Source organism: Osmia bicornis, chromosome 15 (genome assembly GCF_907164935.1).
Source record: "Osmia bicornis bicornis chromosome 15, iOsmBic2.1, whole genome shotgun sequence".
Classification (NCBI taxonomy): domain Eukaryota; kingdom Metazoa; phylum Arthropoda; class Insecta; order Hymenoptera; family Megachilidae; genus Osmia; species Osmia bicornis.
Genome location: NC_060230.1, coordinates 7,068,673 through 7,091,028, shown reverse-complemented (window position 1 = coordinate 7,091,028; position 22,356 = coordinate 7,068,673). Strand labels below are relative to the sequence as shown.

Here is a 22,356-nt window from a genome sequence, read left to right as displayed (position 1 = left end):
GTTTTGCGCAGAGAAACGTAGTGCTTTCGAAAAGAGGAGACGAAGATGATGAGAGAGGATGAAGAGGGGAGCTGGAACGAAGGACACGACGCGCCGCGCCGGTGGGAATTAATAGGAGAGACGAACGACGCGGAGGTCCGCGCTTTTCCCCGTACCAAAGCGATCCACCACTCTGGCGGCCATCTTCTCCATCTTTCTTCTTCTCCTTTTCTCACCACCTTCGCTTGCGTTATCCGCTCCGCCTCAAATGGCAGAACGAACGTTTCGCTCCTTCCCTACATAAACGCTTACAATATTCAAATAAATATTTCAACGCGACTGTAAACGTTGTTCGAATTCTCTAGTCTCTCGAAACCATCGCTAGCAGCGGGAAAGATCACCTATTCAGGTATTCTTTCGCCTCACCTTCGAAGCTCGCTTCCTCACCTACGCTCATTCGTCGCGGGACGAGTTATGCTAGTCGCGAGTACACGCGGTGCTCGTTTTTCATGAAAAGCCGACGCGGCTGCGGGGGTGGCACGCGCCCGTGTCACGTCGCGTCCCGTCGCCGTCGGTTCGCGAGTGGGACGATTCCTGATCGCTAGAGAACCTGACAGAAAAACTCCTCTCCTCTCGTGTATTTCGTCGCCTCATGATTATTAAATACTTTTTCACTCCGGCTTACCGACGTTTTTATCTGATTTGCGGCTCACCCGGTGTCCCGTGAAATTTACGACGGTGGAGCATAACGTCGAAGCTGTCCACTTATTTCTCCTACGTTATTGCAACGGATCCCTGTCCCGTCCCTTGATTATTCGACGGATCTGAAAATGGAGTGTCAAGGTTTATTACCGTCCCGTCGTTTGGTCGGTTTCAAAGTATTCTTCCTCGAGGAATCTCTCGATATTTGCTCCGAGAGTATCATGGAATTTGTTCTTCTTTTTTTTATTATTCAACATTGTCTCCTGCTTTTTTCCGTATCGGGCCAAAATTTTCCTCGAGCGGATACTCGGCTCGCGTACGCATTTGCGATGGGAAAAAAAGCCATCGCAATGCAGCCGGCAAAGTTCAACGAGGACTGGTAGGTATCGATCTTGAGGAGTCGTGGGTCCGGATCGGTGTTCGCGGGATGCCAGGACAACACAACGCGGTATGAGTAATACGTTCAGGCATCTGATCTCCTGTTCGCAGGCATGTCCTCGGTGAGATTTTCTTGCACTCGCCGCGTGCACGCACGCACGCTCGCCGAACCACCCGACTTCTTCTTTCTTTCCCTTCCCTTATTTCGGCATTACTTCTTGCCCGCCTAAGGCAACATAAGGACACCACTGCAAAGACTAATTGGAGTTCTTTGCCCGTACACGAGGACGTACGTGCATCCATTTCAACTACAATTAAAATCGTTTGGGAAATCACGAGCCGGCTCGATCACGCACCGGATCGGGCTTGCGTTCCACGCGAAATCCATGCTACCCGGACACGCTACGATTCGAAGAGGGAAAGTTGGATACATAGTTTGTATTCGACGACTATTGAAATGCTCAGTTGAATGGGCAGCGTGAAATTGAGCGAGGAATTATGATCCGACTCTCCTGGCGTTTCAATACCTCTCGCGTTGTTTTCTTGCCTTTCTGTAAGCAAAGATCGAAGCTCAACTCTCATTTGTGGTTTCCTTTTTATTATCATTTTTTTTTTTTACTTCAAGTTGGTACATTGTTGGAATTGAATTGGATCTAAGGAATTCCTGCTGTTTTTATATCTTTTCTTGAAAATTTTCTCTCTCACGTTTTGTTGTACTTTCTAACTTCAATCTCTCTGACAGCTACAATTAAAATGTCTCACAAATACAGGAAAGAATGCAAACATTTCTCTAAACGATTATCTTATCGATTTCCGTATAAATCAATATCCTGTATACGCAATTAATATTCTTCGCACCCAGAAACGAAGTAAAAGATCAGATTCGTAAGCACAATAGATAATTCTATCACCGTTTTGACCGTTCCAGATAGTAATAACGTTTCACCTATATCTCACGAGTACGCTCGAAGCGGAGTCGAGATCTAAGATAGAGAAAATGGCGAAAAATAGCGAGAAAAATGTGTAGAAGTATAGCAGATATCCAGGAGGAAATATGTCGACACGCGCCCAGAAAGCTGCCACTATCTCGGCTATCGTAATCAGTCACCGGCGCGAACAGAATTTGTCTTTACGTCAGTCGATTTCCATTCGCGAACGATTACGATCCGCGATGTATGATACGCGTGTACCAAGGGTGGAGGGAAAACGGACACGCCGGTGGGAAGAAAAGAAAAGAAGAAAAATAGGCGGACCATGTAGGATATTGGGAAATCTCCGACGACGTTTCTAATTTTAGAGCACTCACGATATCGCGATATTGTCACGCTTCGACGAGCGTAATAATCTGCGAGCAAAAAGAAAAAAAAATGAAATTGCTCGAGTTGTTTTTTTTATATTAAGAGACGCGAGAAAAAATTGTTAGTACCCTTCAAAGACACGTTATTAGTTCTTTGATAACCCGGTGATAGGTGGTACAGAAAAATGAATGATGGTTGGTTGAATTTAAGAAAGTAAAACCGCGCGCATTTGTTTGCAGACATTCGAGGTGGTATTAATTTGCGGTGATACAATGATATTAATTTTGCTTTGAGTGAAATGCCGGTTTGATACCGCTCTTCTGGTTACGCTTCGAAACAGAACGAAGGAATGGTTGTAATTACCGTTTAGCCGCGTTTATTCGCTAGTAATTGCCATAATTTATGTGCATGCGGAGCAGCAACACTTTAGTGTGATCGTTTTTACCGGTTAACCGAGCGGTTTTATCTAAGCGAGTTGGATGGAAGAAACGCGAACGGCCAATAAAGTGCCGGGCATAATAAGACGAACGTAGACGTTTAAATCACGGGTGAAAAAAAAGATAATAGAGAATAGCGAGACGAATATGTTATTAGGAATAATTGAGAAGTTAATCGAAGTATCGCCTAGAGCGCGGTGAGAAAAAAAATATGAGCAATCTTTTTTTTTCTCTTTAATTAAACATTGAGACTCATTGAACTTCATGAGATGCTTCGCTCTTTTTTCTACAAATTGTTGGAGGAAACAAATACCTGATTTATTGTCAATTTGCTTCAAATAACATTCATTAATTATAAGATGCGGTGACTATTTCACTGCACAAGCAATTTTCTTATAATCATCCCAAAGTAATTAAAGTAGAACGAAAATTCTATGGTTGAGATTCCATAAGCTTATCATCTCTTCCTGTAATCCTTAAATTATATACCACACCTTCATTTTTTTTAAACTTCCTAATCCCTACTCGTGTCCTAATTATCCCCCCCCAAAAATCAAGGTAGAATGAAAAATCTACCTCGCGTATTGCCCGAATCCGGAACCTCATAAGCTGATTACTTCTTCCAATAATCTCTAAATTACATATTGCACCTTGATCCTCTTACCAGATCTTTAGCACCTCCGATCCTTACATAATTATATTGAAATTATCAGGGTAGATTCAAGAGTCTATACTTCATCAAACTGAGCATCTACCATGAGAAAACCAACGGAGATTCAGCTCTCGTTATTTTTGACCAGCTACCCAGTCGATTCAGGTCGTGTTCCTTTTGCGAGCGTCGAAGTCGCTCGTTCTCGATCCCCCATCCCCTCCGTGTCGATTTTATCGATCGATGAACCAGCACGACATAATCGTTTCTTCTCTACATTGTTCCCCTTTTCAAGTCTCTCGTCCCCGGAAGCGGCAAAAAGTCGAGAACCGCGCATATATGTATACAAGGGCCGGCGGGGCGGGAGGCTGAAAACACGACCGGATCAAAGGCACCACCGAAGCGGCGGCAAGAAGCGGGTGCTGCGAGCAGCAACGCGAACGGACGCGACGCGACGCGACGCATGGCGAGTTCACCAAAGGGGTAGGGGAATACGTCCGGCGAACATTCTGCTTTCCGCGAACGCGGACCTTTTTACGGTGCACCGTCATTACGGCAATTTGCCGCGCATACGAAACTCGGCCCACGGTAATCCGAAAATTTTCGGGATGGCCCCTCTCTCCCCATTTCGCGATTACGCTTCTGAACACACTGGCTCCCTGCGATTTATGAGCCACGGCGAATCGTTCGATGACCTCTGCTCGCTTGATCGGTGCCCCTTTTTGCTGCCGAATCAACGGGCTACTGCTTCTGCTTTTCAGGGAATAAGGGAACAGGTCGGAGGGAGAGAGAAGTTGAGGATGATTGATGTCACAAATATGGGGAATTTCAATTGTTTGGATAAATTGATTTTAGGAGTTGAGAGTCGCGTTGAATCTCATTTTGGAAGTGGTAGGCTCTTCGTTTTTCGAAGTTAAGAAGAAAAAAGTACACGTTGCATAATATCGCATCAGGGACGAAGGATGGAGGGCAGGAGCGAGCAATCCGTTGCGAATCCGAAGACGAAGCGTTGCGGGCTGGTCGTAAACGCAGCCACGGCCCGCGGGAAGGTCTGTCAAATAAATAATCGGCCGAAAGCTTGTGCACAGCTTGCCTCGCGCTTGTATTGTTCGCGCGTGACGTCACATCCTCAAAAACACTATTATTACAGGTACCCACCTCCGCCGCGTTAACGTAGATCACGAGCGCGCCCCTTCGAGCGGTCTCGCTCTCTCCTCTCGATCGCGCCTTCCATCCTGGCGGATTTATTAAACGGAGGCCATTTTCTTGCCTCCCTCTGCCCACACTTCTCAAGCGTTCTTTTAACCCTTTCGTTGTTGAAGATTTCAACGTGAGAAGTATATTATCACGGAACAGAATCACAGGATTATTGAATGAATTTCAACGATTAATTAAACAACAAAGATGAGAACAAAATGGCGAAAATTTCAGAGAGAGAAGCCGATGGCGCTTGATAGGGAGAATGAAGGTCGACGGACGAATTAACATCTCGCTTGTTCTCGTCGTCAGCATCTTTCTACGAGCGGGAATAGCGGATTATCTGTCGTTTCGAGACGAAGATCCGCTTCGTATTTCGCGTGCTTAAAGCCGTGGAATAAGTAGCTTACACGGGATCCAGAGACGATTCCCGCTCGTGACAGCCTCGACTTTCGATCGAGCTTTTAGCTGATTTTAATCTGATTAACGATACCCTTTACCAATGATCGAACAATTTCTTCAAATGAATAAATTGTAATTTTATGCGTTTATACATTTGATAAACGGAGAAGTTTTATCGCATTTCTTTTTCGTTAATAAGAAAAAATACATTACGAGAGCACGGTATGTATTTGGAATGTGAGAACAGAATCTGATTGCTAACCATCGTCGTACGAATGTCATGTTTTTATGATTTATGACGCTAACAGCAGCTCTCAGCGACAGAAAGTCGTAAATTTATAACAGCAATAACAACTCTCGATGATCGATTATTATACACAAAGTACCATTGGCTCTTATCGTCGAATTGTAGAGCATATATTATAAATAATATACCGTACGATTTCCAAAAGAATCGTTCTTGTTTCGAGCTACGAGAATGAAACGAAGAACCACGTCACCTTAAAGTGAAAGGAAGCTCGAATTTTCGAGTATTATCGAAGGAACCTCTATCGATGTGGTCCACTTCTCGTTCTTCGTCGAAGTAACACCACGAAGAGGCAAAAGGGGGCAAAAAGAAGAGGCGACCACAAAGAACGGAAAAGGTGGCAAAAGGAAAACGAACAACGGAGATTCTGCGCAGATTCCCTCGGCAAACATCTCGATTTATAATAATCGGACGAAAGAAACGAAAAATATACGAGAGAAGCGGGGAATGAAAGACACGCTTGTTTTCGAGGTCCCCAAGGTCTTGACTTGCATATTTTAACGATTAATTGCCGCGGATTTTTATATTCATTGCAAAGGTGTGAACCGTGCAGTATGGGTGTGTTTAATAGCCATTGGTAATACGTTTATTTACATATGTATATCAGAGCTCAAGAACCGTGCGTCGCCGACCTTCCGGACGAATTCTAGGGAAGACACCTGAACCTAAGAAAAAAGATTTCTCGGCTTTAAAAGAGAACCGACGGTATGAATTGTTTTCATTCGTGATATCCTTGCGTGACGTTGCCACGATCTTTGAATTTCTTTCCTCATTTTTTCCCCTGATTTTTTCTGTTTTTGATTATTCATTATCTCACGGTTGGACGAACACGCATAGCTCGGCACACGCTTGAATTAACGCGGTTTCAGGGAACGTCTGTTTACCCGCGTTTCATTCGACGATCAATTCAGATACTAAGGCGATATGGAAATGTTACAAATTAGAAGATCTTGATCTTAATTGCATTTCCGACATGACCGGTTACTTCTGCCACGTTTGATAACGAAGACGCGTGAAGTTGAAGCGACTGGTTTGAAGTGTGGCGCGTTGAAAAATCATAGCCATCATGGCGTTCTCTTATTTCGATAATGGATGCGCCGGATTAAACAGCCTATAAATAGCGTTAGAACTTACCGAGCTTTAAGGGCAGAATAAAAGCAATCGAAGAGAAAGGGGCAATTTAATTTGCATTTAATCTGCGAAAAGGAAGAGGCACGATTTAACCAGTCCGGCTGCCATGATAACTTCTCTGAAACTCACAGCGGGCAGTGATCTTCGCTTTGACACGTTTCATTTGTAATTTTAATGAGAACGAAGTAATTTTGACAAAACTTCAAACCCGGCTTACGGTGTTAAGAGGAATAATCAAAACCGAAGGTGGAGCGATCGGCAATGCGCGACGTCCTTGTAGGACACATGGCGCTCTTTTTCTTTCCATCTCTCTCGCCACGTCGTAATAATAAATTCTACGCAGCAACGTGACTTATCCGAGTCGCTCGCGGGTAGGTGTGCGCAATAATTGTTAATTGTCGGCGCTGATACACGGTCCCGATAGCGCGGCGCGTACCGCTCCGCACCGCGCCGCGCGTTTCAACGTTCTCGCGCGTCGACTTTTCCGTTCCACCGAGCAGGCTACTGTCCGCGTGCACACGCTTTTCGCGGATACTTTACGGCTTATTAAGGCGCGATACGATTTTCTTCGGCGTGTCGTGGCCGCCTTAATACGAATCGTTCGTACCCGACACCGTCCCGCGCCCCCGTCAGCCAGAGAATTTTATTTTTCCATTCGGTTGCACGCGACCGTTCCCATTTTGCGCGCTTTCTGCTCGCTCGCGTATCTTTCTTCCTCTGGACAATCATTTCAACCGCGTGTTTTTCCGTCCTGTCGCCTTTTTTCGATCCCCAATTTTCGAGGGTCGTGGTGTTTTCGACTGGAAGAAAATGTTTTTCGCAAACTATTTTTCATGAATAGTTTGTGTCTCGAGAATATTCAGCGCGATATCGCGGCTTGTTTGGAAATAGGTCGATCGACCTTTGTCCACCGTTTCAGCTCAGATTTCGTATCTCGCGCTGAAGCAATTCCGTATAATTCGACAACGTTCCCAAGCGTTCGGAGAGTAATAAATTCAAGTTGATAGCGACAGAGGTGCGCTGATCGAGCGGTGATAATTTAATGTCGAGTAAATTTTCACGCGTGTAACGAATAAATAAGGAATAATAAATATGAATATTTGTATCCTTCGAGAATTGGACACGTCGTTCTTCGATATTCAAACTCCATTATGAAATCTCGCTCGATGAACGCAGTCTTAAGAAAACCCTCCACCAGAAAGCCACCCTTAGAGTGAAATCATTAAAGAAAACTTGCCCTGCACGAAGAGAAGCAGCAGCGGCGGCGGCGGTGAGGGTGAGTTGTTGCGCAGCCGCGGCTCCTGCCGCAGGGTCGGCGGCTACCAACTCCGACAGCACCAGCACCGTGGTAGTGGTGGTGGCGGCACCACAATTCGGCACAGTGGCGTTCACAGCGTGCCGTACACCCGGTGGTAGATCGTCCTCGTGTTGGAGCTGAAGCTGAGGATAGTGGTGCAGGTGTAGAGCGGTGGTGGTCGATCCGGATCGTGGGGTGACGCAGCTCGGGGGTAGCAACGCGGCTCTGCTGACCGAAGACGGTGTAGTCGGCGAGGGTGGCGAGGGTGGCGGTGGAGGATACTCGACCACCTGCACCCTGTCAGCTTCGTTCTCGTAGATGATCTCTTTGTCGTGGGTGTACATGACGGTCTTCTGACCGTCGTTGTATATCAGATCGATCATTTTGTGCTCTCCGACGCCCAGCGTCGAGTTGGCAGCGGATGCATCCCCGCCAGGCGTCACTCTACCGTCCGTGTCGTCGCCGCCACGTTGCTGCACGTCGTCCGGGTCTCCTTGGATGTGTTGCTGTTGATGATGATGATGGTGATGGTGGTGATGATGACGATGGTGGTGATGATGGTATTTAGGGTGGAGAGAGTGGACCGCCGATGGTTCGTGCAAGTCCAACACGTTCACCGGCTGCATCGTGGCAAGTAACACTTGCTGTTCATTCTCGTTTTGATTTTGGTTGCTCAGGGAGGAGGACGCCGGAGACACTGGCCCCTCTTGTACCTTTCGAAAGAAAGAATTGTATTAATTTTTCTAGAAGGTCGATGATTGCCGAGAATAGTATCGGATGTTCTATTAAGTCTGTGGGGAAGGTTGACACTGTTCACACTTTGACATTCTTTCAAACGAGTTCGTCATATTTCCACTAGACTCTGCTAGTATGAAATTTCGACGGGCACAAAGGGGTTGAACGAGGAGCTCGAGGTTTCAAGGGCGTTCTCGAGAACAAGAGACGCGGCTATTGAGGGTGGCGATTCAGTATTCGCTCGCGATTCTTTGATCCGTTGACGAGGGTAAACCGACGAGCGTGTTTTCAAGAGGGCTACAGGTTCCTCGAACCCGACCGACGACTAATAATACAGCTCGTTTCTACGAACACTTTTGCGAATTCTTTTCCAACGGGCGACAGTTAAAAAACCGACGGACGGTGTTGTGAAAGTTCGGGATGAACATCGACTTTAGATTACGATCTTACATAATTAAGCAATTGCATAATATTCGACGAGTTTTCTGTAAAACGGTCGAAAGATCCTACGCTGTAACATTTCGACTAATTAGTAAGCTGTAACGCGACCTCTAAACTTTCTCGATAACTGTCCAATAGAATCTTCTCAGTTTTATATATATATATATAATCTAGCTGCTCCATTACGCAGATAATATTTATACTCACAGGGCGTACTTTTATCAAACACGATTCGCGTCCTACCGTTTCGCCAGTTAGAAATTTATTTTGCTGCGTGTTGCAACTGCTGGCTTAGCATTTTCGAATGCTAATCATATCGTACACGAGAAAAATTCGTTTAATCCGAGACCAGTTGGGTCGAAGCCACTGTGCTTCGCAATAATTATTCCAGCGACATTTTACGGAGTTAGCAAAGATCAAAGGATCACGTCCACTTTCTAAGTCGATCCTGCAGAATCATCCCTTTGCCCTCCTTACACTTTCATCTTCCGCGACACGATAACGATTTGTACAAATGGAAGAAATCAATTTTCCAATCTATACCTTCGTTTCGAAATGAAACCAGCTGTGAAATTGTTACGCGATGTAACAGCAACGCGTATCGTGTTCGACACCGGAAGACACCGATCATTTTAATATTGCATCGAGTCGCAAGGACAAGATAGATCAGCAGCTGTTTGCAGGAGAAAAAAGGGAGAATTTTCTTCAGTAAAACTTATCACTTCGCACGGTTAATCGGCTCGATAACGAAGCCTCCCGTGGTCGCGACACGACGTTAAGTGCCAGTCCTCGCCAATGTACCAACTTCATTCGAAATCTAATCGCACACCGAGGGAAATTTATCACGATTCCTCGGTGCCGGCATTGATTCACGGGTCTTTGGAACGGGATCCATTACTTTTTCAGGTTTCACACACGCGCGCTTGGCAAACGACACGAAACGAAAGCGTGCGATCGAGCAAGACGGAGGGAGTTGGTCCACGTTCGTTACGTACTCGTCGCACGGATATACATATTTCACGATTTCGTAGTGCTTCTGCAGGATGTTATCTCGGGATTTATGAAATAACTTGTAGTACACGGTTCGAACGACGTCCTTGTACCATAGATTCAATCTAGTATCGCTGTCAAGGTGGACGATCACGTAATCGGGCTATGCGATAGCGTTTATATTCGTGAACGGTGTCGTTCGACCTTGCCCGTTACCTCAGCTTCCTCCATTATCCTCTTCGTCTTCCTCTTTCGTCTTAATTGATTTCCAATCTGTTATCCATCTGGTGACAAGGTTAATCGTTAACGTTTATTTTGTATATTTCGAAACGTTTATTTCTTCGCGGTGGATATTCGATCGGTTTCGTTCCCAACGTGAAAAAGCGAAGTTTCGAATGATCGGAAACGGATGGCACGGATTGCTCGCGTCTTCTAGGCCCGGTAGCTCTGTTTACAGGCAAGAACCGGCCGTGATAATAACAGTTAATTGGCCTGTTGGCCTGCGGCCCGTGAGAGACTCGAGTCCAAGATCGGTGGACGCGCTGCAGACGCGTCTGTCGGTCGAAGCGGACCGGATACACGACCGGTGCTGCTTCGTCCCTGTCGTTTCTTACCGGTCGCGAGCGCGTGCTTATTGCCGATCACGTCGTTCGAATACGCAGCTGTGAGGCTGCGCGGATACGCGGAATCGTTAAGGGCTTTTCTTTCGTTTCTTCTTTCCCCTGTTCGATCGGTGTTTCGCGATGCGTTCGCTCGAACTACGTCTTCTAGCCGAAGAAGCTTCATTGTCTGTTGCCCTCCCTCGCCGCTCCTCCACTCTGAAACGTTTCTCGCGTTGCTTTACCGAGCTTCAACAAGATCGCCAAACGTTTTTGCTGAAGAATCCTTGTTATATCGGCTCTGTTAGGGCATCTCGCTTTGACCGGTGAACAGCTGTCATCGTTTCTGTTATTGCGGCATCACCGAGCGATCGTTTCGAGAATTTTTACCCCGTTCCTGCGTTTTTTTTTAAAGCGCGTTAACACGTTCGCTGACACGATGGACAATTGCCATTTATAGAAAGACGTTGATTAACGTAAGAGTCGTTAGTGATCGGCACCTCGATGAAAAATTGTATGCTCGAAGGAATTTAACCTGAATTATTTGCACAGTTTTCGAACATTCCGCGTAATTGTTTATAATTGCTTAATAGCTGGCGAAGAATGCGTGTCAAGTTTCACTGAATAACGAAAGTGGCACGCCTATGACCCGAAATAAATTACTGTCATTAGTTACGTCCATGCGTTTACGCTTGGCGACTTCCTGTCGCTATTTAGAGTCGCAGCAATCATGGAAATATCTCTCTGATTTCTCGTGATACGTTTTTTTCTCCATCTCTTTTCCTTTTTGCAAACAGCCATCACGAATATGCCCGCGGGCATGCCGAGGTAAATAGAATTGCTAGGAACGCCTCGTTGACGTTCGTATCATTATACCTTCATCATTTATTTCACTCTTCTTTTTTAGTAAACATTTTTGGTGATTCGTTATATTATACGCTAATCAGAATGGTTCGAATTTTTCATCTTTAAATAGTACTTCAAGAAAACTGAGGATATCAATATTTTTATATTCACCTGTAACAAAGGTGACAGATTTTGTCAGAAATAGAGAATGATTATTATCCAGAAAACAGTCTGAGTTGCTTCGTAAATTCAGAAAATCAACAGATAATCAAAATTTATATTTAATTATTTTACACCTATAAACAGAAAATTACTCGAGAAACTATAGAAAGTAAAAAAGGAACAATAAATTTTGATACAAGAAATATTCCATTAAGTGGAATAAACCCGTCTCGATTAAAATCAGTTCGACGATGAGTACGCAGAAGCGGGCTCACAAAAGGACGTCGAGGAAAGGATAATTCTTCGCTGATGACCCCGTCGCGGTGCATCGAGAAATTTAATAAAGAAACAAAGTTGAGGCTCGCATTGGGATTCTATTAAGTAAATGTTGTCGGATTACTTCGATAATGAACAGCAGGATCGAGCGTCCTTTTCGAGAGAGCAAGCGAGATCAGGCGAGTCATCGGACGCAGCGAAATCCTCTTCCTCCTTTCTTTCTTCGCTTGACCACCACTGGCTATACTCGAGGATAAAAGAAGGTTGCCGTTCCTTAGGGATTCTCGTCGATGGAAAATTCACTCCATCGCGTCATTGTATTATCGATTAAAAATAAGGATAATTTTGGTTTCACTAAAGAGTTAACTGGTCGATTTTTAATAAAAGAAAAAAGAAACAGTTGAAAAAGACTGTGGATTTATAGAATGATATTATTGTAAATTGTATCGTAGCATTGACAGCGAAGAAAATCAGCTGTAATAGAATTCGAGCCGGTGACGTTGCGACGGCCCATAAGATTCTTAGGGGGACCATTTCCCATTGTGGAGCAACGCCACGCAAATAACGGCCTTTCCTCCGGCAGCGTTTCACTTTTAAGCGACAGGTATACCATTGTGAGGTTAAAAACCTGCGGCTGGGTGACAGTAAAAATCTTTTCAGGCTTCCTCGACTCGAGGATCGGTCGTTTGGAAACGATATACACATCAGCCGGCCCGATAAACTATTGGAATCCGTTTACAGGTTTCGTGTTACAGAGAAACGAAACTTTGAACACACTCGGGATAATAAATGAAAAAAGCATTTACGATTCGATAACCATGGAGGAGCGAATAAAGGATTTCAAACGTTTCAGAAAAATCTCGAAAATTGTATGAAAAAGAATTGGCGAGAGCGTTACTGATGCTCGATGACGCACACTTTTCGCTCTTCAAAGATTCATCATTAACACAACACGTGAGCGGCAGGGGTCAACGAATGCCTAAAACGCCTCGCCTCTCTTCCAGCTAAATTCCTCGAGCGTTTAGCACCGGCCAAAGCAAACAGAAACGAAACTAAAAATAAAAAAAAGAATCATCTCTGCTTTTCGGTCGCGAAAGACTGACAAGAGATCTTCAATCTTTTCATTGACGAACGCTCGTTCATCAACGCTGCCGCCCTGGCGTTTCAGGGCCGTTCATCCAGAAGTTCCATGCTGGAACAACGCAACCGGGCAATAATCTCTTCGGTTCGCCATTCTCGTTACTCGGCGCAACGGGTGGTACTGTGTTCGGAGGCGAATGGAAAAGAAAGAGAGGAAGGTCAACGGATGACCTGCACGAAACGTTGGCCATGAAGTACGATTGCATTCCGTGAATTGTCGAAATCGAAAGGGGGGCGTGGACGCGAGAGTCACGGCGTCGTTAATCACCGATCCCCTTTCGAGGGAAGCCCGAGAAATTTTCGAAATCCCACCGAGTTATTCACGTTTATCCTCTGCAGAGGAATTTCTCGAGGGAACGTGAAACGATTATATGAAAAAGTATACTCTGCCCGATGAATCTGTATTATAAAATAAAAGATTAGGATAAAATTTGACTAACCGGGGACAGAGCCTCCTGCATGTGCAGGGGTCCGTTGTCGGCCTCGTCGGTGCAAGTCGACATTCTCCCGCGCTGTCTTCCACTTCTCTTTCCTCGTCGTATCGTGGCGTGGTTTGTTGCTCCCTTTTCCTCGATCTTCCTCGATCTTCCTCCTTCTTTCCTCGAACGATCTTCGATCGAGGATTATTCTGCTGGTTAAACGGTCTGTTAACCGTGTACTACGTCTACGCGTACGAATTCTAGTCAAAGGGTTTTGCGTATCACAGGCTGCTGAGCGTTGTATGGCACGTCGTTAACGGGAAGAAGAGGATCGGTCGTTGGATGACCTGCGAATCAAACGAACTGGAAGAAGAGAAAGAACGGGGCCTCCATTAGAGAGATACTCGAAATTCGCTGCTATTATTCGTAAACGAAAGCGGAACATAGAGAGGAGCAAAGAAGCTGCTAATTCGCTGAAACATTGCCTCCTCGTCGCGGTTCGATTGCGCAACGTGCAATCAGTGGGACCAGCTGGTTCGCCTCTCCATTCATTTGAACCGGCTACAAGCACGTCAAACTGGAAACGGTTTCGCGGTCGCGGCTCTGATAGACAGGTGTAATAAACCGGCGTCGAAGGCAGACAGACAGACAGACGGGGAAAACAGGCGAGCAGGTTGGTAGGCGAGAGTGAAAAGCTCCCGCCACAGACTGGGACACCGAAACACGTTCTTTTTTCACCAGACTCTATCATCCTAAACGCTAAAGAAGCCGAATCGCCAGCGACGGAGGAAGGAAGCCGTCGAACCGGCCGCTGGTATGGAGAAGAAGAAGAAGAAGAAGAAGAAGAAGTTGGCCGAACAGGAAACGGGAGCCGCATTTTTGCCTGGCAAGTCAGGTTACGCGACGTCCGGGCGGAAGAACGAGAACGTAGGGGATCAGGAAGGCCGTCGAGGTAGGACGACGGATCCAAGCGTTGCGGGCCGGGCAGATCCAGAATAGCAGGTTCGATGTCTCGTTGTTGTTGTTGTTGATTCGGTTATCGGCTGGCCGAAAGAGAATCCTCGGATGTTGGCCAAACCAGTCGGACACCACGAATTCTACGTCTTCGGGCCGAGACTGTCGTCCAGGTGGATTGTTAGTAAAACCAGTTGGCTTCCCTCTTCTCCCGGCTCGTTCGTCTCCTCCTACTACCGGGCATGCCTACTACTGGCTGCTCGAAGGAGGGCAGCCGCGTGAAACTGGAATTCAGCTCGCGACCGCCGAGCTGACGGATAGACAGGTGTAATAATAGACGCAACGAGGAAGTCGGCCCATCGAGAACTAGGATAGAGAGCAAAGAGGAACGAGGAAAATCACTGTGATCCGCGTTTCTCTCGAGCTTCCACTTGGTCCAGTTTGGTGTCCAGGACCAAGTTGATCGTTTCCTTCTGGTTTTCCCGGTTGGCCAGGGTGAAGCAGTTTGAAGATCAGTCGGGACGAGGAGGAACGAGACGAACCGGCTGCACTCTGGTACAGGAACGAAAGAAAGAGATTGCAGAGAGAGGGAGAGGAGAGACAACGAAGAGGGTGGCGGGAAGTAGGTAGGTTGGTGACTACCTACTACGCGGAAGAAGGAGATTGGGGCGACCGGGGAGAAGGAGTAGGTACACCAAGCCGGTATACAACCGCGGGCCGGAGACGAGAAGCCAGAGGAGCAGGTTCGGCCGGTCTAACCTGATTCTCAAAGGGAACCCTGCATCAGATTGGACCCACCTCCGTGGGTCCGTTTGTATTTCAAGTACCTGTACTCCCTCGCTTCGCGTCAGTGGACGATGCCTCCGGAGACGGAGGACTCGACGAGTCTTTGCGAAGAGGAACGAGCTCCTCGGGACTCGGTCACCCGGAGAACACATCATCTCCACGGTTAGGTGTCTGTCACCATTCGGGCCTAAATAGATCGTCGGCCAAACGGGCATACTCGTCCGAGTGATCGTTCAGTGGCTATGGGACTGTGGACATTCGTCTTGGGAGAGGCTATAGAGTCCTCTCTTGCGTGTCTCCATTGTTTGAAATCGGTGCGGGACGAGAGGAGAGCGTTCGACCGTTCGAACTTGGCCTCCGAATCGAGATGTTTGCTCGGTTCGAAGGAAACCTTCTCGTAGCCGAGGCGAAGTCAACGGCGCTCCTCATTTTTACTACCTGCGAACGTTCCAGCTTTATAGAGGTACGCTGTCCTCTCCGTGCAGTGTTTCGGGAGTGAGAATTAGTGGCGAGTTTCGATTGTGGGAAAGATCCTTGATGTTCGGTGGAGCCTTCAGAGACGCTACGTGGGCAAAGCGATTAGCACGTGTGTCTCTGTGGCCAGGGAGGAGCGGCGTAGAAAGAGAAAAAGAGAAAAAAGAGAGAGGAGAGAGCCGGTGTGCGTGTCGACGACGACGATCACGACGACCACGACGACGCCGGACCGCTGTTTCGAGAATGTTCTCCAAATGCCTATCGTCGCTCGACACACCGCGTTATATAAAGCCGGTGGAACGAGTTGCATACGGGGCGCCGCGCCGCGCCGCGCCGCGTGATTCCATTAGCGGACACCATTAACCGGGACCAATTACGCTCGCTAGTCTTCCATTCACTCTCCTCGCTGGCTGGCGACTCGTATATACCGATCGCCTCTACTCGCATGATTCCCTTCGACGCGAAACCTTTTTCTCCAGTTCGACGTTGCGTCCATGAAAATCGTTGCGTCGTAGTTTCCACCATTGAGGTGGATCGTGGAAAGTTACGCAGAAATCGATGAGGCAAAAACTACGAAGAAATAATCGACCGCGAACCGGATGGTCCCACGTATCGGCGTCTGTTGGTGCACCGGCAGGTCACCTGCGCGTCACCTGTGCGTCATCGCGTAGGTAGCCGGTGAACATCCGCGAGGAAGAGGTCCGCGACGCGTTCGCAGGCGAGCTACGGGATACTCACTTGTTGGGGCTAGCTTCAGAACGTACAAAAGGAAGCGTGTCGTCGCGAAAAGGATGTTGTTGAGGTGCATCCGACAGGCTATTCTCCAAGATGGATGGACGATCGGCGAAGCGCATGTATGCGTCGTATACGTGGCGAGCAGTAGAGGAAGGTGGTAGATGGTGGTAGAATGTGGTGGGTGGTAAGTCGCAAGGGTGCTGATGTGGTGGGGTGGAGGGGGAGGGAGGGGGCCAACTACAAACTACTAAGCGTCCCTCCTGTATTCCGGATCACATCTCAACGGATGATAGTGTCACCACCTTCGCGATTGACCGAGCCGTGCGAGCGCGGATTTCGCGGTTTGCCTCGAGTCCGAGACTGCTGTTCCTGGTAGGGCACCCTGTCCAGAGGGCACCCTGTTCCACCGTACGCACGCACACAGTTCGACGCACGATCGCGTTCTTCCTAACGATCGGCTTACTAATAGTCGTGTTCGAAGACAGATAAAGCACCGTGAAACTCACAAAATTCACTTCACGCACCTCATTATCCTCGTTTCTGGTCCATTCCGTGTGTCGCGTTCCGGTAAACCAGTCACCAGCGCTATCGTTCCTTTCGCGCACACCCCTCTTCGACGAGTCACGAGGATACCCGGGAACGGTTTTTCCAAACCGGATCGTCTGTCCACGATTCACACTTGTACACCGGCTTCAGGCACACGCGCACGCTCGCGCAGACCGCGAGTTGTGACTGCGACTACGACGACGATGACGAGGACGAGGACGACGACGCGAAGCACCAGGATAAGAACGACGACGACGACGACCTGGACGACGACGACGCGAGCAAACAACGCGACGACATCGTAGTAGCCGGGTATCGCGAACGCGTACGCGAAGACGAAGGCGAACGCGAGCGTGTGTAGTACGCGCGACCGATCGACCGACGTCGCGTCGATGCCACGGCTCGAGTTCTCGTTTTGCTGTAACCTCGTGGTGACGAGCGAACGAGGGTGGAACGGATGCACTAGCCCGAACTGTGCGGCCCAACAGGTAGAATTAAACCACCCAAAGTTTGGGCAGCCGCTGCAAGCAACAAACGAAGCAGCCTCACGGTGCTCTCTCGGATCGTTCTCTCTTCTCTCGGGATACGGCAACATGGCCGCCGTCGCCGCCGCCTCCCAGCATCCCGCTCTTGGCTCCGTGTCTCGGACCCCCTTCTCTTCTCTCCGACGTACACACAAATACACACACGAGCAATCTTCCTATCTTTATTCCTTCTCCTCTTAACAGAACCTTCTTCTCTCTTTCTACGTGTCAGCCTCCCTCGCTCCCGAATCTCCTCGCTGCATCTCCCTTCAGCCGAGTGCCTTTCTTCGTTCGCTTACCTGGCCACCCTACGACGCCTCCCCATTTACCCTCTTTCTCCTTTCATCCACCTACCTTCTCTCTCGCTCCCTCTTTCGGCTCACCTACCTGTAGCACTCTCTCGACGTACTCCCACTCCTCCGGCAGAGAATCCAGCAATAGGTACCAAGACTCGTGGTGGAGAGGTGGCGAGGAGAGTGCCTGCGGCTCCTCGGATCGTCTCGCCTCTCGCTTTCTCCGCAGTCTCCGTCTATCCCTCCGTCTTCGTCCGTTTCTTGGCTCAGGTTAGTCTCGTCCAGGTGCGAGACGAGGAAAAGGAGGACGCGGGTAGCGAAAGGTAGACGAGAGGAGAGGGGACCAGGAGACAGGATAGCCGGCGCGCAGGTAGCCAACGGTAGACAAAGAGAGGGCGAGTTAGCAGGTATTCAAGTGCGACGAAGACGAGACGATCGTCTCTTAGGCGACCTGCACGGATACAAACAGAGCATCGAGTCATCGACGAGGCAGCCAGGCAGCCAAGCAGCCAGGGCTCTCGGCCACCCGGCATTATCGTGTCTCCAGGTCCGTCTCTGTCTTTCCCAACCATTGTCCCTCCTTCGTTCCTCGTCCTACCTGCTACCTTGACAAGGATACCTCGCCCTTCGATCCGTTCGAAAGACGAGGACGCTGGTACACGCACACGTATCTTATGCTTTCGTCCCGCTGTCCTCTTTCCTCGCTTTACGTTCAACCGAGCCTTCTCCTCGTCCATCCCGCTACCTTGAGAAGGATATCCCCAGGAGTTTGCCGTCCAGCACGGAGAAGAAGGAGGAGGACACTGCGTACGTAGATTATCGTAATTCTCCGGGCTCCCTCTCGTTCTTCCAGCCCGCCACAATCGACTCTCTCTCGTTCGATCCCCGGAGCGTTTCTCCCCGCGTGTTCCCACCTTGAGAAGGATATCCAGATATCGCGAGACGTCCGTGGACATTCGACCAAGTCTAAGGTCGAACCGCCAAGGTGAACGAAATAGTTTGGTCCACGTGTGGATGTTCGCTCTTTCCATACGATTCTATAACCATTAGCTTCGTCGTGGAGTAAAGATTCCACCGGCATTTTCATCGACTTTCACCTGGTCTTTGTTCTCCGCTCGATCGATCAGAGGAACGGAGACGCGACCGTTCTCCCTCTTTTATCAAGCTTTTTATCGAGGACTCGAGAAGAAGAAGAGGAAGAAGACGAGGACGAGGAGGAGGAGAAGATTACTCGTGGACGTTCTACGAGGCTCGTTCGACGGCTGGCAAAAAAGTACAGACTTTGCAGAGGAAGAAGCGTGAGGCGGATGGAAGAGGAGCGCGAGGATGAAAATCCAAAAGGAAGAGGACGAAGAGGTTGCACCGATATAACTACAGACACACGTGCGTGCTATTGATTCCCCGTTGCGCTCGATGCCACGAAGAGAGAGTATATAGACGCAGACGGGAAAGAAGAACGAAGCTGCCGTAGCTGGCTTCTGCTGCTGCCGCTGCCGCGCCGCGGCGGCCGGTTACGAGCGGAGATGGACTCCGGATCGAAAGAGCGAGAAGTTCGGGATGGCGCGAGGGGGAGGTGGCCAGTCGGCTGGCGCTGCTCTCTCAGAGAACCTGTGGAAGAGGGGAAGAAAAGGTTGAGAGGAGAGGAGAGAGTGCGTGAGTTCCTCTACCGATAGAAGGAACGAGAGGTAGAGGAGAAAATGAGCGTACCGGGACGAAGAAATCTCCTTTCCTCCCTCTTTCCTTCCTCTCGCGTCGCCCTGTTTGGCCGTGCACCAAGGGAGAGAGATTAAAAAGAGAAAAAGCAACGAATGGAATTAAAAGAGGAAAAAACGAGTCGAAGGGAAGGAAGACAGAGGAGGAAGGAAGAAGGAGGAGGAGACGAAGCGAGAGGGAGACTCGTGAAAAATGGGCAGCCAGCGAGAGAGGACAGCCTCGGGCTACGTCGCACAGTGTTTTAAAACGACCGTCTGACCGCGAAAAACTACAAATTTTCATCCTCTTCTATCCAAAATAGAACCCTGATAATTATACCAAAAAGGGAATGAAGTTTATCAAGAAAAATTCTAAAAACCCACTTCTGCTTATTTCTTCAATTACCATTAGTAGAGAAGAAACGATCTTGGTCTAGCAAAGACATTATTCAAAAAAGGAAGAGGCATTAGAAATGAATCCTTATGTACAAGACTCCATCTTCCTTTGAATAAAACACTGTGGGTTACGAGTTGCCTAGAGAGGGATCAGTTCTTCAAAGAGATATATAAACTTGTGCGTGGCTCGCGTGGAGAATTATTCCGCGTCGAGCGGACAGCGTATGTACCACGGCGATGTTTAGCAGGGAGTAATTAGGGGATCGGGCTCGTGACAGCGGCGCGGACCGCGAACGGATATAATTTGAATACGCACGCCTTCCCGTGAGAATCGTCGTCGCGGTCGTTACGCGTGCACGTTACCCGGCGTGGGTGGCTGCACGCAACCGCGTGGGCGGATCGAAGCGAAGAAGAAGAAGATGAAGAAGAAGTAGGAGGAGGAACGACTACGTTTTCGAAGGGAAGTGGCTTACGACCGCGTTTTTAGACGCTTCTCGCCCGCTAACCTCGACTTTTCTTTCCTTATTCGTTCTGAACACTTTTCGGTTACTCGCCATGAAATTTTACTATCTCCTTTCATTCCAAAAAATGTATACATTATGCAATATCAGGGAATGGTATATCAACACATTCCACAGTGGAATTTCATCTATTCATCACGACGCGACGAACGGTAAAGTCCCCCTGGCACTCGTGGAAAAGCTCGCGGAAACGCGACATCAGGAATGCCAGGAATCGCCGGGACAGCAAAGGAAAATCATTCGAACGAACGAAACCGTTCGTTTTATTTAGACGCGTCGGAGATAACGCAAGAAGATGCATCACGCGTTGCTTTCGGTGGAAACGTCTACAAGCGGATTCTGTCGTAGGTCGTGTCACCCGTAATTGCGCGCATCCTTCTGAACGACTGGCGACAAGTTATTATCGGTGAAATATGCGTCCTCGCGGACGATACTGTCATTTATCATCGATTAGAAAACCCTGTAGAACATCGTGTTTCTTTGAATTAAATGGTATGAAAAATTATATTTCTCGATTTAATCGATACACTTGAAGCTAATGATATTCAAAAAAAAAATTAATTTTATTCATAAAATTGTGTTCTAATAAATTGATAGGAATTCGTGGCAGGTAAACTGAATGTAAATAAAAGAAAAGTGGGTTCTGTTTACTGTTGAAACGCGGGCAAAGCCGACCAGTGACCGGTCTTCCGTCGAACAGGTAGCTTATGATGTATTGTAGCCGTACACGTGAATAGATGCAACATCGACGTCTCTCTGAATGAAACGCGCGAACCGGTCGCGCCGACCATTACGCGAGAACACGAGCGGGTTTAACCAGGCCGCGCGGTGATTTCGATGCCGGCACGCGAGATGCGACGAATCTACGCAAAGACTTCAACGCGTGGTCAGCGAGCGCACGGTGACTTCGATGCATAGCAGGCGTCCATGCGTTCAAGTCTCTGAATTCCTATGGTTATGCTCGTCGGTATTACGTTTTATTGTTAGAAATTTTTGAAAATTTTTACAAACTATCTGATAATATTAAAATTAAGATTTTCAAGAACCACAAGTGCTATTTAAAATAAAAATGATTAGCATTATTAGCTTATTATCCGCGTTTTGAGACATTTCCGCCGACTAATCGCAGAAACACGCTCGTTGTGCGAAGCAGATCGGCTCGAGTAATCGCGACACGGCTTCCGTGACGCAAGCCGATAACAACCGTTTCTCGACGCCTGCCGTTCGTCTCGCGAGAATAAATTTTCCGCGGCAGGACGCTGATTAGCGTACGACTTGGCGACGTAAATTAGAGGTTGCTAGTCGCGCGTCCTCGCGTTCAAACGGCGATAACCTCGCGAGCCAGCCTCGCGGTTGCGTATGCGTAACACTTTCGATACCGTTATCACGACGCGTTTCCTGCCGCCAATCTTGCCTCGTACGCGAGACGATAAACCGATTGGAAACGCTGAAAAAGGAGACTCCGTAATCATCGAGGACACGAGTCTATTCAGTTTTTTCACATATTCATAATTAACGGTCAATGATCGCCGTAATTTTCAACGAATTACCTACACGCATTGGATAGCTGGTGAAAGTTGGAATTTTACGCTGCGTTACTAGGCGCCGAGCGGATTATTTCTTACTCTCTTTTCCCTCTGCTTGCGTCTAACGTTGATAGCTTTTCTTCGTTATTAGATTTTGAGAAAAGGAAGAATCTTCTTGGAAGAAATTTAATAATTACAGAAAACGAATCTCTTCCTCGAATACGTTCGTACTTTAATGTCCTACATAGCATCGCATTGCAGCTTGCGAAGCGAAGAATGCAAGAGGAAGAGAAAAAAACAAAGTTGGTCATTCAACGTTCTTGCTAAATAAGTTCACGCAGTCCATCATCGTCAGCGCGAAAGTTCTCGAGAGCTCGGCGAGAGCTTAATCGTCTCTGCTCTCTCAGCCTCGATTAACTCGCCAGCCGAGAGCGCGATAAATCTGCGAGGCCGGTGATGAACATTCGGAACACTCCCTTGCAAATTTTCAGTCAATTCAATAATTATACCATTCGAAATTTCTGT

General features: G+C 47.9%; 1 protein-coding gene across 1 annotated transcript; it reads right to left on the bottom strand.

The window, feature by feature from the left end:
• Window positions 1–7,629: 7,629 nt before the first annotated feature.
• On the bottom strand, window positions 7,630–21,342 carry LOC114877699 (nuclear receptor subfamily 4 group A member 3-like). The gene is made up of 3 exons (XM_046288967.1): window positions 16,338–21,342; window positions 13,407–13,748; window positions 7,630–8,490 (listed from the first exon to the last, which is right to left on the bottom strand). Exons 2-3 carry the CDS (start codon window positions 13,467–13,469, stop codon window positions 7,630–7,632), a joined length of 924 nt encoding a protein of 307 aa, XP_046144923.1. The 5' UTR covers window positions 13,470–13,748; window positions 16,338–21,342.
• Window positions 21,343–22,356: the final 1,014 nt, after the last annotated feature.